Genomic DNA, 17289 nt, shown 5'->3' with positions numbered 1-17289 from the left:
GCCTTGATTAAACATAAGGGCTAACTATGAATTTCTTTCTTTTTGCTAGCAGTGACAAGACAACGCCTGGACCTCTGCAGCCTCTCTTGGGTTACTCTGGCCTGTCCACATCGTTTCCGTAGCTTTTGTGTCTATTGATGGCTAATGAAGAGGGATGTTCAGTCTAATGGCCAATTGCTGCAGCTGGTTAAAACGGTGGCAGGAACCTGTCAGGTAAACATGTGAAAGTATTTTACATTTCTGTAATGACCTTCCCAAACTATATTTCACCTATGTTTTACTTTGTCTGCTATATAATATTGTTTTGGACTTTTTAATTCTGTGACAAAATCCATGGAATTCTACTGTTCTGATTTGTTTCTGTAGCTTTTACTTTGACATCCTGCATCCTTTTCCCTCCAGGTAGCAGACATGCATAGGTAGTACATAGTTTGTTTCAAACTGCGTGCAAACTATGGGGAAGGGAAATAAAAGCTGCACCACACTCATTTAGACTTCACAGTCATGTAGAAGGATTTGCTCCCTTCTTCAGTGCTACATTATTTAGGTTTTAAAGAAGGTGATGCTGTTCAAAGAACTATATTGGATTGAATAACTTTCTGACATCACCAATGTGTTATAGACAATTGTGAGTTTATAAATGTCCATGAGTATTTGAATTTAGCTTACCATTAAAGTTTAATTTTCTAAGATCTTACTGTTAATTTTTAGGTTCTTTCCTCAGAGGTTTTTGGCTCTTCTGAAAGAACCATCATAAATTATACTTCATATATGATGCTGTTACAGTTTGGAGTCCAGAAATAACAATGGTTTTAGTATTCTTTCACTTAAAAGGGCATAAAAAGAAGTGAATTCTTTTGACTACTCTTTAAGTCTTTGTGAGTAAGAGGAACAATTGAGGTATACATGTAGATATGTTTTTCCTCTTGCTTTGTTTAAAATCCTGTCATGGTATCAATTCTAACCTGTATACCAGTTTGCTTATATAAAGTACTTACTTAACACCACTGGTTTACACATTTGCGCTTTAGATTGCTCCTGCTTGAAACAAAAACACAATGAGTACCAGTGCCACTTACTTAAAACATCTGATGTTGTCTACACAAGTGTTGTGTACTGTATAGTGTTGTTCAGGTGCACTGGTTGAGGCAGAAATAAATTCCTAATACAGGCACAACTTTGAGGCAGAGAGATGGCAAAAATACAGGGGAATGGAAATGGAATTACAAAAAGAATAAAATTTACAGTGCTGTGAAATTAAATTTCAAAAGGCAGATAAAAGTTGAAAGCAAAATCGTTATCTTACTTGAAATTCACAGTACAGTATTAGACGTACCATTTCATGCCTTTGTCTGCTGTACTTATCAGATGGTTGGACAGGGGAGATTTAGATAGCAGGAATAAATTCTATACTGTGAGGGTGGGAAGGCACTGGCACAGGTTGCCCTAAGAAGCTGTGGCTGCCCCATCTGTGTTCAAGGCCAGGTTGGATACGGCTTGGAGCACCCTAGTTCAGAGAGAGGTGTCCCTGCCCATGGCAGGGGATTGGAACTCGGATGAACTTTAAGGTCCCTTCCAACCCAAACCAGTCTGTGATTCTGTAATGTATTGAACACCAGATACACAACTGTAGCCACGCCTGCCACGTTGTATTTTGCTGCCTGTTCTTTCTACTACTTTATGCTAAGTTTTCTACGTGTGTATTAAAAAATCTTAATATAAGTGATGTCTATGTAGAGGGAAGAAAAGGTCTGAAATATCTTTTTTGTTCTTCTCTTGTTTTTTCTTGTTTTTTCTCCTTATGGAGGAAGGTGACACTAATAATGGTGGGTCTTGATAACGCTGGTAAAACTGCTACAGTCCGAGGAATTCAAGGAGGTAAGCAATTAATTTGTTGATCATCTACATGGAGCATTGAGAGTATAATTACTAATTTTCCACCATTTAAATCTTTAAATAGTGCTTTATCTCTTAATTCATCTTTTCCTCCCATATTGTTGAAAGAAAATGTGGCGATCATACTGCCAGAAGTGGTACATGTGCGGTTGCCAAAGTGAGCATGTCACAGGCCCTATTGTGTGAAGACCTGCAGACGATAAAAGAATGAAGGGGTCTTACCTTTGAAACATAAAGATCCTGAATTTTGGTACCTGATAAATCATCCTAGGGTGACTTAAAAAGTAGGTACTCCTAGTCATGTGCTTTATAATCAGGAGAACTAGCAGAGCAAGCGCCACATCTGCTCACTGGCCACTGGACATGTTGAGCTAAGGTAGACCAGGCAGTGGTCTGTTACATCTTTTTCAAGGGTAGTAGTATGGTGTCCCTTTTAACATTGCTTGCAGAGATCAGAACCTTCAGTTAGGCTTCAGGGTTGATAACACCAGTATTTTTGGCTGTGTACCAGCCATACAGACTATAGGAGGAGGCTGCAGTTATGTCTGCTGGGTTTTAGAACTGAAATACGTTTCAGTTCTTGTGTGTCTTAAACCTAGGCAAATCAGCATGGTTACCAAAGTTGTATTTGCCAGAATGGATCTGCAGTTTATATGGCAGACCCTGGTTTTACCTTGAAGATTGTTCATCACTGGAGACTTCACCGTACAATGGGAGCTGATGTTTCAGCAGTATCCATTTATATTCAGCACCATCAATAACTTTCAGCCTTAACCAGCCCTCATGTTCATTGTGCTCTTTGGTAAGAGCACATACTTATGGCTCACAATGCAAATCATTCTTCAGAATTAAGTCTGCTGAGTTTTGAAGCTCTAGTTTTTCACAACTGGGGGTCCCAAGAGTCTTGGCTTACACTGTTCTGGTCAAGGGGTCTGTCCTAAATGCCCATTACAGCTGTGTGTAAAGGTTCTTTCAGAAGAGAAACATGGTAGCAGAAGGCTAATGGTGATTTAGCTTTTGCACTGCTCTTCAGAGCTCAGTGCTTTTGACCATGCCCTCATTGCTTCCTCTCAACAAGCTGAATTTTACATCTGTTTCTCTCACCTTGTGCTACCAAACACATAAAACAGAGAGATCCAAGTAACTCATCCCTACAGTAGAGAGCTTAGTGATGTGAGGCAAATACAGGGTTTCTTTGCCCTCTGAAAAGGGTGACAGCAAGCAAAAGTATTAAATATAAATCTATAGATTTTTAACATATGGCATGACAATCTAAAAGAAGATGGAATTTTTTGTCCCCCTCCCTCTTCCCAGTGCCCCTACCTAAATTAATGTGAAGTAACTGGTTGATAGACAAGTGTGCTAATTTGAAGTTACCTAAGGAGAGGGAAAATACTAAGGTAAAAATGATGTGGTTAGCAATATGGTGTCACTTAACAGGGATGGTTTGCTCCATGTCTTTAAAATATTAATCTTGCTACACAAATCATGATGTAAAAACCCCTTTAAATAACTAAGGACAGTTTTTACTGAAGCTTTTCTTTGAACTCTGGCAGAGTCTCCTGAAGACGTGGCTCCAACTGTTGGGTTTTCCAAGATTGACCTTAAACAGGGACGCTTTGAAGTCACCATCTTCGATTTAGGAGGTGGAAAACGGATTCGAAATATCTGGAGAAATTACTATGCTGAGTCCTACGGTGTAATATTTGTTGTGGATTCCAGTGACGTTGCAAGGATGGAAGAAACGAAGCAAGCCATGATAGAAGTTTTAAACAGCCCGAAGATATCAGGAAAACCTGTGTTAGTGTAAGTAACGTTAAGAAATGCTCTCCTAATAATCTGAAATGCTGTAAATTTTGACCTTTGAATCATCTTCTAAAGAAGTATTTATGTATAGGATAAACATAGATGTAAAGAATGCTAATGCTACTGTAACTTCAGTGCTAAGCAATATTGCAGTTAGACGGTATTTCTGAGGTATTTATGTACAGCAGTCTTAGCATCATACTAGTGAACAAAGCCTTTTCCCATTTTCCCTCTCTCTTTCCCAACTTGCATGTGGTGATACACTGAATCCATTCACTGCATCTGACATTAGATCCTATTTAGTCTTTCTCAGGGGTATTTCTCAATCATTAGTTGTGTGGGGTTTTTAAACTCTTCAAGATTCTGATATTACTTGAAATGGGATGATAGGTTAAAGGGTTTTGCAAGTTTGGCATGGCAACATGGTGTAAAAGTATCGTTCCTGTTCTACATCAATTACTTGAATTGTATGTGGTAGATTATATTCTGTCATACCACTAATCCCTCAGCAATAAATGTCTTGTTTGTTTAACACATGGTGGTGCTGCTGATACATGATCAGCAAAATCTCATTAAAGAAGGCTTACTGTAATAGTATTTGGCATGTGCTTTTGTTTCAGTGCGTGCGTTTAGAAACAAGAAAGTTGAAGTGTATAAGGTCTGGAGCCATTCTCTCACAGAATAGGTAGATTCATGAATTTCTCTGCTTAAAAATCTAGATTTCATGAAAGACTGGAAATAACATATTTTATTGAATTCAGCCACGCACCACAGGTCTTTGAGGAAAAGTACCCTTTTGAAGACACAAAATAAACCATGAAAGTTTAAAATGGTTTATCAGGACAGTATCTTTGTCTGGTGGGTGTAAGACCTGCAGAATACAGTAATTGCACAACGTTCCTGTGCTGTCATAAAGAATCTGTAAAGTGGAGAGGCCTCTTAAGTAGCATTGTAGGGTGATTTGGCTAATTGTTTTGATCGAGTGGTGGTAGTTCAGCAGGCTAATAGCGTTTACTTCCATTGCTATCTGAATGTTATTAGTACAGGAAGGCAATAAAACCAGCTTAATACAGGTAGTTTAACTCAAATCTGTCCTGAAAATGCAACTATGACAGCTGACAACTGAGCAGTGTTTCTAAATAAACACATCTTTAGGTTTTTCTAGTTGTTGGTTTGGTTTTGTTTTCTCATACAATTCTCTATGCCTTAATCCTGTAGATAAAGTTTATCTGGGTGGCTGGCTGTACCTGCAGAGAGCCCACTCAGGATCAAATCCCAGGGGTTTTGATTCATTGCAGTAGGTGATTAGAAGGCAGAGTGTCTAATGGTAACTAAACAAGTTTGTTGGTTCTGCTGTGTAACTGATTGAGCCTCAGGCCTTGGAACAGAATTTGCTTTTGCAGTGTTCCAGTTCTGTGGAAGGATCCTGTAGTGATAGGACAAGGGGTAACAGGTTCAAACTTGACCAGGGGAAGTTTAGGTTGGATATAAGGAATAAGTTCTTTACTGTAAGGGTGGTGAGGCACTGGAATGGGCTGCCCAGGGAAGTTGTGAATGCTCCATCTCCAGCAGTGTTCAAGGCCAGGTTGGACAGAGCCTTGGGTGGCATGGTTTAGTGTGAGGTGTCCCTGCCCATGGCAGGGGCGTTGGAACTGGATGATCTTAAGGTCCTTTCCAACCCTAACTATTCTATGATTCTGTGATTCTATGGTCCAGTGTTTTTTTGTTTTATGCTTCCTATATCAGTCTGCATCTTGAGTTATGACTTCTTTCCTGTATTGTCGTTGTTTCTGTTTGGTCTCTTTGTTCATGGCATTGCTATACTACTCTTGGCATGTTCAAATCACTAAAACCTAGAATTTGTTCCAATATTTGAAGCACATCTTACATTGTGAAGTCTGTGAGGTGTGAAGCAGGAAGGCTTGGTCAGCAAGCACCTAGTGTTTATGGTATGGAAATGGAGTGCTTAGCAAATGAGATTAAACTGGTCCCAGGCCCCTTCCCTTGCCTGAAGATGACTTTGGTTGGAGGTGCAAATCCCCATCACCCCTACTTGCCAAATAAAAGTTCTGTGGCATAAACTTTTTTCCCTTAAGTCCCTAAAAATGCAAACGCATCAAGAGCAGAGTAAGTGAGAGTAGGTTTTCAAATTTGGGGTGAAAATCAGCCTTTTTAATATTTCCTTTTAAGGATGTTCAGCGTTTGTTTTGTTGGGTACCTTGCAACCACGTAGCTGTAAGTTCTCTAATGTCTTGCTTAGTTTCTAATTGGTGCCTTTTAGTCTCTGCATGTATGTGTGAAGTCCAGTATTTGCCGAAAGCAAAACAGTGACCTCTGAGTATTAAATCCAGGGAAGTTGAAGCTGACTGTAAGTAATTCCCTTATCTCCCATGTTCTTGCAGTGCAGAGCACAATCTTTCTTTTAATGGAATACTGTTACAATTCCATGCCAGAGGAGAGAAACTTCTCTGTGATTTCCATGTTTCACAAGCCTGTCACTTGTCTGGACTGCTGCTTTCCTCCAGCACTTGAAATAAGCAAGGAGAAGCAGAAAAACAGGTGTAATTTCTTCTCTGATCTCTGTAGGTGTACAGATTTCTCCACGATGTTATTTGTATGCTTAAATACAAAGTGGTTATTCGTTAATGTTTTATTAATTACCAATAATCATCTTAAAAGCTAATAAAAGAACCAAAACTCTGGAGGAACAGAAGGAAATAGCTGTGACTTCAGAGTGTGTGTGCGCTGAAGAGTGATGAAAGAGTTATTGGTGACTTGAGCAGAATGAAGCAATTACAAGTTTTACACTGGATATTCATGCTTCTTTTTAAGCATGCATTGAACCTGTATACCAAAATTTCAACTGCCAGGTCTGAATTTCAGTCTAATGCTCTTTACCCTAATTTGTGCTATATTCAGTGTCTTGTACAGGGGTGTATATATGAGTATGCTGTAAGATTGGATGCAAGTCTATTCTGGGCTTTGAGGGCAGCAGCAGAAGTTGCTGTATGTGCGGTATTGGGTGTATTATTATGTGTACATACCATCTGCTTGTCCTTTTCTTTGTTTAGGTGTACTTCTGCTAGATAGTAATCAAAGAGACAGAATTCCTGTATTCTTTCACATTTATGTGCTTTTATCTATCAGGAAAAAACTAATTTTCCAGTTGGACTGGGGAAACTAAAATCTTCATGACTGTTAATTAAGATGGATGTTTGAAATAAGCCATTGCTCATAAGGCAATTAGATTTGTGTATTTAAAGGATCATTCCAGTTATCAGGTTATCAATAGCATATTTGTGGCTGTGCTCTATAATCTTTTCCTTCTTAGTTAATAAAACTTGGAAAAGAGTGATGTTGGAGTGGCAGCTATGGTAAGGAGGTAGGGATTTGCCTCTGGACAAGAATTCTGATCTGTCAGCATTCTCTTCCTAATCTGCCTTTATACCATGGATTACCTCAGCATATATGAAAGGAAAACTCGAAAAAGAAATTGCATTCCCTGTTAAGTAAATTAGGTAAATGCTTACTGGAATGTTCACCCTGTTTTACTTGTAGAGTTCCTGGTGTTCAGAACATTAGGCTTTGGATTAAGAGTGCAGTTATTGAATGCTTTTAGAAAATTGGTTGTTCAATAGTAATTCCAAAAGGAAGTAAAGTACAATTTATATAAGTGTACTAATGAATAAACACATTCCATAATATACTCACCTTTTCTTCCATACTCTGACATCTGTCACTAGTTCCTGAAGTCTTACCATCTTTCTCCTTCTCTTCCCTTCACCCATTCAGCATCTCTGGCTGAATAAGCACATGCTATGTCTGGTTATAGTGCAACAAGCCCTCAGCTGTCTGTTGCCTTTGAGAACAGGTGAAGTGAATGAATTAAAACTAGTTTTAGTCTCTGTCTTCTAACAGTATGAATTTGATATAGGTCAGCAGCTATTGTAGGGTCTAACTGTCCTTGCAAAAATGGTCTGAAAAAGTAGTGGGGGAAAAAACCTTTTTCTACTCTGGTAGGCAGATTTTGATATGATATAATAGATAATATCATAGAATCATAGAACGGTTAGGGTTGGAAAGGATCTCAAGATCATTCTAACCCCCTCTGCCTTGAGCAGGGACACCTCACAGTAAACCATGTCGCCCAAGGCTTCGTCCTGCCTGGCCTTGAACATTGCCAGGGATGGAGCATTTGCCACTTGTTTGGGCAACCTGTTCCAGTGCCTTAGCAGCCTCACAGTAAAGAACTTCCTTATATTCCCCTGTTTAAGTTTCAACCCATTACCCCATGTCCTGAGTACCTCTCCAGCATCCTTGTAGTCCCCCTTCAGATATTGGAAGGCTGCTATGAGGAACAGTACTTGTTACCAGTCCCAGGCTGGACACTGAGCCGTTGACTGCAACTCGCTCCATGTGGACATCCAGCCAGTTCTTTGTCCACCAGGTGGTCTGTCCATCAAATTTATGTCTCGCCAGTTTAGAAAGAAGGATGTCATGCTGGAAATCATGCTGAATCATGGAGTTTCTTCATCTAAACATACCTTCTCCTCAAAGATTTAAAAAAGAAAATTACATATTCCTAATTTAGGTAACCGTGTGCTTCTTCCTGTGAAAAGATAATGTTGGTTATAACTGTGAGGTCTGTTTCACTACAGTAAAAACATCTCTGATGGTAACATCTAAATAACCTTGAGGAAAAAAGTTAAAAATCTGTTTGGTGGGCGGTATTTTTTGTTTGTTTGCGGTTTTTTTAATGTTATTTTTTCCCAGTATTTCAGTTATTTGTTTGACTAGAAATAGAATGTTTCCCCAGCATGTTTTTCCTATTTTGCTGTACATCTGCCAAAACAAGCAACGGTCCTTTCTGGAAAGTACTGGGAATTAATGTCACTCTACGTCACTGCATGTTTGTAATCAACTTTATACTGTGAGTAGTGCTAGGAAGATACTGCCATGAATTACCATGGGTAGATGGGACTCATTTCAAAATGAAGAACAGGGTCTGTTACTGAAGAGTATGAGATGCGCTCTTCATTACAGAGCAAAGTTGAGTTGGAGTCACTGGCCCTCTTTCTTTTGCTATCTTTTCTTCCATGCCAATTGATAGTATTACAGTAATGCCATAAGAAAAGTAAAAATGAGGATGACCCTTGCTCCTTGTCCCCCCTGACAGAGAGGAGTGGATAGCAAGCCTGAGCGATATTCAGGGAGAAGTGGAAGCTCAATAGCCTGGAGAGAGAATAGACTGAATTGTGCAATGTGGCATAAGATTGGTATGAGACACTGTATTATAGTAATATGGGAATATAGGTGTTCTGGTGTCTTTCTATGTGATACTTGCTTCAAATTTAGTTGGTTCTGTGACATCTTAGTATCTACCACCATCCATGGAGGTATCAAAGTATCATTTTAAGACAGTTCTCATGTGCTGATGATATTGGCTGACTCTTGGTACAAATTACTTGAAACTGTTAAACTTTATATTTGGCAATAGTTTTTACTGTTCTGTATTGCTCCTGAATTTATGTTTGCTTTGCTCATGTAGGCCTTGTTTAACAGTAAGTGCTTAAGTAGGTTATCAATGTTATGTATGGGGAAATTGAGTTGTAGAAAGCAAGGGTTCGTGCAGTTCTTACGTTCATGGGTCAACTCTTCTGACAACAGACAAGTTCAAACTTTGTTTTGTTTTTCTATTGCCTTTTTACTTTCACATGAAATACATGTGAGAGGAAATAAAAGTCCATGTGCTATAGCTGGTATTTTTATGCCAGATTGCTGGGTGGGTATCTTTTTTAGTAGAATGTTTATTTCTGGCTGTTGGTTTGGTGATGAGGGGTTATAGATATTAGTATTTCACATTTCTGATTACAGCTCTAGCAGCTCTGTGTTAATGTGTTTGCTTTTCTGCCTATCTATGGAACAAAAAATTACCCCCAACTGCTGGAGAGTCATTTTAATGATTTGTACAAAATTTCTGCTGCTAACATTTTGAATGCTCAATATCCAGTTCTCGTGGTAGTGTAAGTTGTAGCTAATACTATTTACTTTCAGTTAATGGCATCTCATATTAAGAAAAATCTTTCCACAAGTCTTTCTGGTTTTCTTTCTGTTCAGTTCTTCTGCAGTGTGTTGTGTATGTTTCTTTTCTGCCATTTCTAACCAATATACAGCTTAAAACTACATGGATTATTTACTTGTGTATGTGCAGGCAGCTGTCTTCCTGAGTCTTAGTGAAACTGAAGTTTGCTTCCAGGATTTAACGTACAGCTCTTGTTTAACATGACCAAGTTTACTTCAAAGAAGCGTATCTGTTGTGTGAAGAGGAAGGATTTCTCTCTCAGATAAGGATGCTTATGTGAACATTTCTGCATGGGGGATACTGTGCAAGCGGGTGACGTTGGTTGTATTTAAGTTTTCTCTTCTGTAACACTGACTGCAGTAATCCTTCACAGACATACGGTAATGCCCTTCTGATGAAGGGGCCAGGAGAGAAGGAAAGGGTTATGAACATTTGTTTTTTTTCTAGAAGAAAAAACAGGAAAAGAAGTGCTGGTGTTTCTGTGTACTGCACATTTGTAAGTATTATATACACTTATATACACATCAGTACGTATACACATCTGAAAGGGCATATCAGCAACAGCAACTTTTTTGTCTGTATTGCTTATTGGCTAGTTTCTGCCCTTGGACCATGAAAGTAGCTTCCCTTACAGTTAAGGGAAATTATTTAACGGAATAGCATCAGTGGTGCCATCATCTAATTTTGTCATTACTGTGTAAAGAATCCTTTTCACTTTCAGATTCAGACCTCTGGTTGTGCTTTGATAACATACAATAATTTCAGTTGAGATTTTAGGCTGCAATGGAAAGGATCCAACTATTTATAAATATTGCAATGTGAAATAATTCAGTAGTGCCTTTTGATAATAGATGACTTTTAATATATATATTTTTTACTAGATGCAGTTAAAGACATCTAGCATCACTTAGCGTTTGGCAGAATTCTATGCTATTTGCTCTGACTTCTCTGACTGTACCCAGTAGTGGTACTGATTGTGTCTTTGCGCAGCATAAAGGAGCTCAGAAATACATTCCTGGTTTGGTGTTTGGGTTTAGCGTGCTATGCTGTAGTGTTCTTTTCTTTTTGGAAACAATTTTTTTTTGTCTCAGTTCCATTATTATTTTCTGTTGAATTGTGTTAGAACCTTCAGCTCCAAAAAGGATGGATTACAGGGCAGAAACCTGCATGTGTAGAGTTTCAGATTTATGGAAGAAAAGCCCCTTAGATTTGAACCAAGTAAATAGGACTCCTAAAATCCCTCCAGGTAATTAAAAATGGTAATTATTATTTTGTAAAAGGTAACTAACCCATTATTATTATGAACCCTGGTTTTGAGATTAACAGTGTCTTCAATGCTTTCCAAAAGCACAGGTAGCTTGTTGCCACATTGTTTAATTTGAGTGGAAGAACAAAAAGTGGCTCTTGTGTCCTTTCATCTTTCACCCTAGTTCATACGTTTCTGTGAAAAAAAAATAGCATTCTTCCCATTCTTTTAAGTCTATTTGGAAAAACAGATGCAGTTTTTCCTGAGAACTCTACGGAAAGGGAAATGGGAAGAAAAATTAAGCAGTCGAGGGATCCTGAGGCTGCTTTACAAGATCAGTTTACTAAACAGAAGCCATTCATATTTCAAACAGTTTATTTCTTTCATCATTTGCAGCATGGACAACACCAGCAGCACAACACTTTGCAAGGGTTTCTTTTCCTATATTTGACTGCAAGCCCAAATTTTTCTTTAGATACTTGAGTGTATTCTTGAGTATTGTTCATACTGAGTTCGATGTTGTTGATCATGGCCCCTTGCTCCTCCACCAGAACTGATATCTGGATAAAAAGTTCCTTTAAGTCTTTGACCTGGTTCTCCAGATTGACTAGTTCTTTGTGTCTCTGTTCAATCTCCGAAAGCTGAGCTTTGGTAATTTTGACTTCAGTGAGTAGGTTTTCATTGAATATTTCCCATTTGCCTTGTTGGAGCATGTCACTGACTTCTTCCTCAGGTACTTCTTTACCAGCTACTTCAAGCTGACGGAGAATAAATCGTCTGCATTTCTCTTGCTTAGCAGTTATAGCATCATTGTATGCGAGCATAGCATTGAGGTAACGCTGGGATAAGAAAGAATGCTGGGAAGCTAGAATTCTCACTGTGGCACGTGATGGCCCATGCTCACTTTCAGCTTTTTTCACTGTTTTTGACAGTTCATCCAAGCTCTTTCGTATGTGCTCTGCTTGAATTTTTATTTCTCTTGCTATGTTAGATTCCTTTTTAAGAACACTGAATCTTCTCATTGAAGATACCAGGCTTTTTTGCTGTTGACTGAATTTATGGACTTCGTCTGCCAAATTATTGATGTCATTCTGAAGCTTCTGGATTTCATGCAAGTGCCTTTCAGTTATGGGCTCTTGTTCATAAATAATGGCCTGCTGTTCAAACTCCTCCTGCTCTTCTTCTTGTACAGTTGCACCATTGTTTTCTCCAGCTATCTGTAGTTCCTTAGCTCTCAATTTGAGCTCTTGGAGGCGGTCTCTCATGGTTTTTGTGTTCAGAGGGTTATTTTGCCCTCTTGCAATGCAGAGAGTTCACTATCTTATTTTCTTTTTTCCTTGTTTCGCTGTAATAAAAAGTGTAACAGCAATCAATGTTAGCAGTTATATGTATACATGTCAAGTAGTTTTGGAAAGTAAAGCTACTTCCCTCTGCACTAAAGTAAAAGTAGAAATGAATTGGAAGTGGTAGGTATTCTGAACAAATATACAAGATAGTTGATGTCAATATGCTCCACCATTTAATCCAGATTCAGTAGGACTTAATAACCTAAAGTTTTTCTTTTCAGGTGGGTATGGTTTAAGTCTTTCCTCAGCTTCTTCATTGTAGTGTTTTGTCCACACACAGTGATTTCTAACCCAGTCCCTTTTTCATGGTAGATTTGTGGTGTAGGGTCAGAACAATGAGGAATATGGCACATGGACATGACTTTTGCTTTGAAAGGAGGACAGAAGTAACTCAAATTCTCATTTTATTGTAATTCCTTATTTCATGAAAACTAATCAACTGTTAAATCTTTAAGGAAATAGGAGTGAATCTGCTGCTCCATTTTTGGGTTCTCAGTAGGAAGCGTACACTTCAGCTTTTGAGGTTATAAGATAAACTATGTAATGAATCAGAGATCTGGTATGAGTAAACTACTTTAGCCTTTTAGTTTAGCCACACTGAAAAACCTTTCTCTATTTTTCCTTCGCTTGCCTGGGGAGTTAAACTGATGGTAACTGAAGCAATTAATTCTACAGCGAGACAGAATAACAGAACTCTGATATCATTTAAGGCCTCTAATAATTTAGGATGAAAATACTTTTTTATTTATGGAATGTACTTTGTGCACTTTAGTGGGATACAATTCATTGCTGTTTATTTAATAAACAGTAGATTTAGTACTGTTTTCTATGCTGGCTGCTGTGCAAGCATTACTGGAGGTATAATTAAGAGAAAGATTCTATTGTGCATGGTTTAGAAAATATCTGAGTTCAACTATCTTTAATTATAGGGAAGAAAGTATTTTCCTCAGACTCTCCAGGAATGTCTTCCTTGGACTATCGTCAAGCATGGAAAGTTTCAGTACAAAAATAAAACATCTGGGACTAGAAGATGATGGGGTCTTCTGGTTAAAGGAAATATGTCTTTCAAAAGCCTGTTTCCTCATAAACATTGCACAGTACAGTAGTATCCTTTGGCTGTTTTCAGAGGTTTCAGGCAGTCTACTGAAATAGTAGTGGTTTATAGGTGCATTTCTTCTTAAATCTTAATTCTAAAGATTTATTACTTTTTTTTTTTAAGTGAGCAAATGCAGTATTCCTCTGTAGTATCCAAAAGGATGCATTTGTAATAACCACAAAGGATCAATCCAGTCACCTGTCAATATGCAAACAATATTGGTACATTTTAACAGCTTCAAATGATCCTGCTGTGGTATCTCTGCTCCCTTATGCACATTTAAAGCCCCTAAATAGACTTTTGCATAATGTAAGGCACAGAGTTGAACAGTGTGAATGTGTCTTCCATAGACTTAGGTCTGGCTTGTCTGCAGGAGGGTTAGTTGAAAAACAAAACTTGAAGTGCTGCAGGGATAACTCAAGAGAGAGAATGTGGATTTCCCTTACTGCTTTCTTATTATTTCATTAATGCCTTAATACCTGAATGTAGTGTTTGTTGATTCACGTAAGGGGAATTGGTAAAGCCTGGAGGTCATTAGAAGTTACAGTAATGTACTGAGACTTGTGATCGGGAAAGTTTGCAAGTAGTTTATGGGAAAACCTTCCTGGGAGAGGGGAGAAATGCAACATGTGTTAGTTTTGTTACAGTAATTCCTCTTCATTGCCTAACTTGTGTATGTCCTCTCAGCACAAGTCAGGCAATTTCTTCAAGATAACATTCTTTAGCAGTGTTTCAGAGCTGCTTGGCACCACTGAAACTGCTATAGGGAAAGTTCAGGCTGGGGCATGTGAAAGGAACCAGGAGTGCTATAAACAAGGCTTCAGAGAAGTGACCTGAAAATCTGTTTTTAGTATAGCCTAATGCATCTGTTGACCCATGGTACTTTAGCATAGCTTGACAAGCCTGTGATTAACAGCAAGCTCTAAGGGCATCATTAATGCTTATGATATGAGGTGGCAAGACTTTCTTGTATCTAAGAGGATGCAAGTAATTACTGAAAAGCTCTAAAACATGCATGCAGTCATCCAGTTACTCCTTCAGAACACAGTACAATTTCTCAAAAGTGCAGTTTCCAATTTTCCATATGATTAATCTCCTATGGTTTAAAAGTAAGTCAATTTGTGTATCCATTAATGATTGACATTGACTTTTCAATGCTTTAGGTGCAATGGTCTTGAAATAGCTGTAAGTCTTGGGGTGGAAGCAATGGAATTGCAGATCTGCAAATACTCTCAAACTCGCAAAGAACTAAGAACAAAACATTTAAAATTGCTCTTAATGGATTTTTTTCCCCCCTTGTTTAAACATCAGTTTCACAAAAGAGTGGAATGTAAGCACTTGAACCCTAGTTTCATACCTCACACCCTATCGGGCTTGCCTTCAAAACCTGCCTGAATGTGCTTGCCAATAAAAGTGGTTGATGATGCTGATAACAGACATGCATGCTGGTTTCAAATAAATAAGGATGTCTTCATGATGAAGATAACCTTGAGAACTGTTGGCTTCAATTCCTGGCTGTTCCACAACAAGCTCTGTTCACATACTGAGTCCTTGTTGTTGTTCTATGGGTTTGTGTGTATATATAGGGGCACATCCTGTTGTTCTTTTGAGATGAAAGGTCTCTTTCCTTGAAGTTTTTGTCAATAGAGGGAGAATATGCCTATTCTTTTAGAGTTGAGTAAAGCAAATACGTGGACCAAAAGCACTCCAATGATGTGTCCTCTACATTCAATAAAACATTTTCAAACATGATCCCTCTGAAGCAATGAAGTAGCACAGGCTAGCACATCTTTTTCTTCATCAAAGGTTGGAAAATTTGGGTTAAAACAGCTAAAAGAGTGACTGCAGTACAGGCAAAGCAAATCAGTAGATGAGAAAGTATTAGCTTGTTAAACTGTAGCTTCAAATTATTGACTGCATGTAGAAATGGCCCTAAATGCTCTTACATGTATAAATCTGAAGAGCACTGGTGAGGTTTGCCCATGTTTCTAAACCATTCTTCAGTCATAAATACTGCTGTGTCATCTTTTACCTACTGATACTAAAACCATATGTTTGGAGATGGAATCATAAGCTGATACCCAGTCTTTAGTAAAGACAATCTGTAGAAATGGAGTTGCTCTAATAATATAGCTGCAATAAGTTAGACTGATGTGGCACTGTGTCTTCTCTGTCTGCGCTTAGAAGCAATGTTAAGATTGAAAGCGTATCCAAAGAACAGATGGGGCTACAGGGTAGATTTGGGGAGGAGGTGGCAGGGGTAAGGAAGGGAAAAGAGGAAGAATCAGGCCTAATTTTTCTCAGTACCTAAGTTGTACTGAGAGTTCAAGGATTATAGATGGGCTTTCGTACATGTATTTGGGGAGAAAAGGTAGGAGCATGCAAGCAGTATTTCAGTTTGGCCACACTCATAAAGTATGTCCTAAATTCAAAGATACTGAATTTGATGGAAATTAATATTTGTGTTTTATCATCATCTTAATTTTTTTAAGGGGGGGTCAGGGGTGGGGAAGGACAAAAAAACCCACCCTAATCCAGCAAGTTTCAGGGTTCTTTTGCTTAGTTGCAAAGCAGCCATATAGAATAGCTTCCACCTATCTAATGTATTAGTTGACTCAGTAAACAGGGAGCCTACATCCAAAAATGAGATTTCAGCAGCATTAAGTGCATAAATGGGTATATGAAGTAGGTAATTGATCACATGGAACTCTTGTTCATCATATGGAACTCTTGTTACTGGTTGTAATAAGATTTAATGGCTTATTTTTTTGGCTTTGATGGTTTTATTTCCTTCCCACCCTCTGACTTACCAAAAACTTCTGTTTATTTTGATTTCTGTAGTTTCATTTGTTATTTCTTGGTTATTCAGTGCCTTCATTAAAATGCCTGACACAAAAGGCTCTGTCAGTATTTGACCTTTGATGCAATTAGCATGCCTCCTGCTGTTTATTTCAACATACTGCCATCCATCAGGAGAAGAGGACTTGCAGGGAATTAAGGGACAGAATTCTTTCTTTAAGAGCTCTTTGAGATACATGCTCTGTGTTCTGCATCATACTCCTTCCTTTACCTTTGCTGAAATAGCTTGGGCTTTTTCTTTTACAATTCCAACAAAAATAAGGGTCAGTTTGTTTTCCTGTTCCTTAGGTATGAGCCGGTTAAGGGCATTGGGTAGAGGACACTGGGAGGCAACATGTCGCAAAGGAATTTCAGGTTACAAGTTATTGTTGGTATTATTTATTTGTTATTATTATTACTGCTATCCATTTCCAGGCTGAAGTGAAATTACATTATAGCTCTGTTGTATGGTGCCAACAAACCTGTGTAACTGTTATTTTGGAGCACAATGGTTCTGAGTAATGTTTGAAGCCATACTATGGTGTGGAAGGTGATTACTGCTTTAAGCGCCTTAAGTGTATCAACAAAACATTAGTGATATTTAAATTGCCTACAGTTAAATGCCTACGTTGCCTACATTTAAATGCCTACAGTTTAAGTTACTTAGTCTGTGGGAAAAACTAGTGCCTTGAGTTGCAATTCCAGCTGCTCCAAAGTGCTCTCTTGTGTGTTCTTACAAAAAAAGGAGGAACTTTTTGATGTATTTTTGGAGTTTTGCCCTATTGCCCACAAATATATCTGCAGTAACTAAAGGAAGCAATCTTGCTATAGGAGGTGATGTTTATTCTCTCCTTTGTTTAAAAAGTTTCCTCTAACTTGAATACCTTGGAAACAAACATGCTTAAACCAAGGATTATCACAGCAAGGTGGCTGATGAAAATATCCCCTGCGAGCATTTCTGCCTTGAGATGATAAGTCC

General features: G+C 38.4%; 2 protein-coding genes across 7 annotated transcripts in view; one reads left to right on the top strand and one right to left on the bottom strand.

The window, feature by feature from the left end:
• Nucleotides 1–17289, top strand: part of ARL13B (ADP ribosylation factor like GTPase 13B) — a 42132-nt gene that overhangs the window by 5295 nt on the left and 19548 nt on the right. For 4 of the 6 annotated variants that reach the window (XM_061342570.1, XM_061342571.1, XM_061342567.1 and 1 more), the window contains exons 2-4: nucleotides 50–213; nucleotides 1812–1878; nucleotides 3453–3702. In XM_061342570.1, coding sequence (XP_061198554.1) covers nucleotides 145–213; nucleotides 1812–1878; nucleotides 3453–3702 — 386 coding nt within the window. In that variant the 5' untranslated portion in view covers nucleotides 50–144. Of the gene's footprint in view, nucleotides 1–49; nucleotides 214–1807; nucleotides 1879–3452; nucleotides 3703–17289 lie in introns of those variants that run through there. The other 2 variants (XM_061342568.1, XM_061342572.1) reach the window with 1 other exon arrangement.
• On the bottom strand, nucleotides 11388–12342 carry STX19 (syntaxin 19). Its single transcript, XM_061342560.1, has one exon. It carries the CDS (start codon nucleotides 12293–12295, stop codon nucleotides 11417–11419), a length of 879 nt encoding a protein of 292 aa, XP_061198544.1. The 5' UTR covers nucleotides 12296–12342; the 3' UTR covers nucleotides 11388–11416.

The sequence above is a fragment of the Neopsephotus bourkii genome, unplaced genomic scaffold (genome assembly GCF_033783945.1).
Source record: "Neopsephotus bourkii isolate Nb327-2 ecotype Australia unplaced genomic scaffold, CSIRO-AGI_Nbou_v1 NB_1797, whole genome shotgun sequence".
NCBI classification, from domain to species: Eukaryota; Metazoa; Chordata; class Aves; order Psittaciformes; family Psittacidae; genus Neopsephotus; species Neopsephotus bourkii.
The sequence above is the reverse complement of the archived record's forward strand: the minus strand, read 5'-3'. Positions and strand labels throughout refer to the sequence as shown.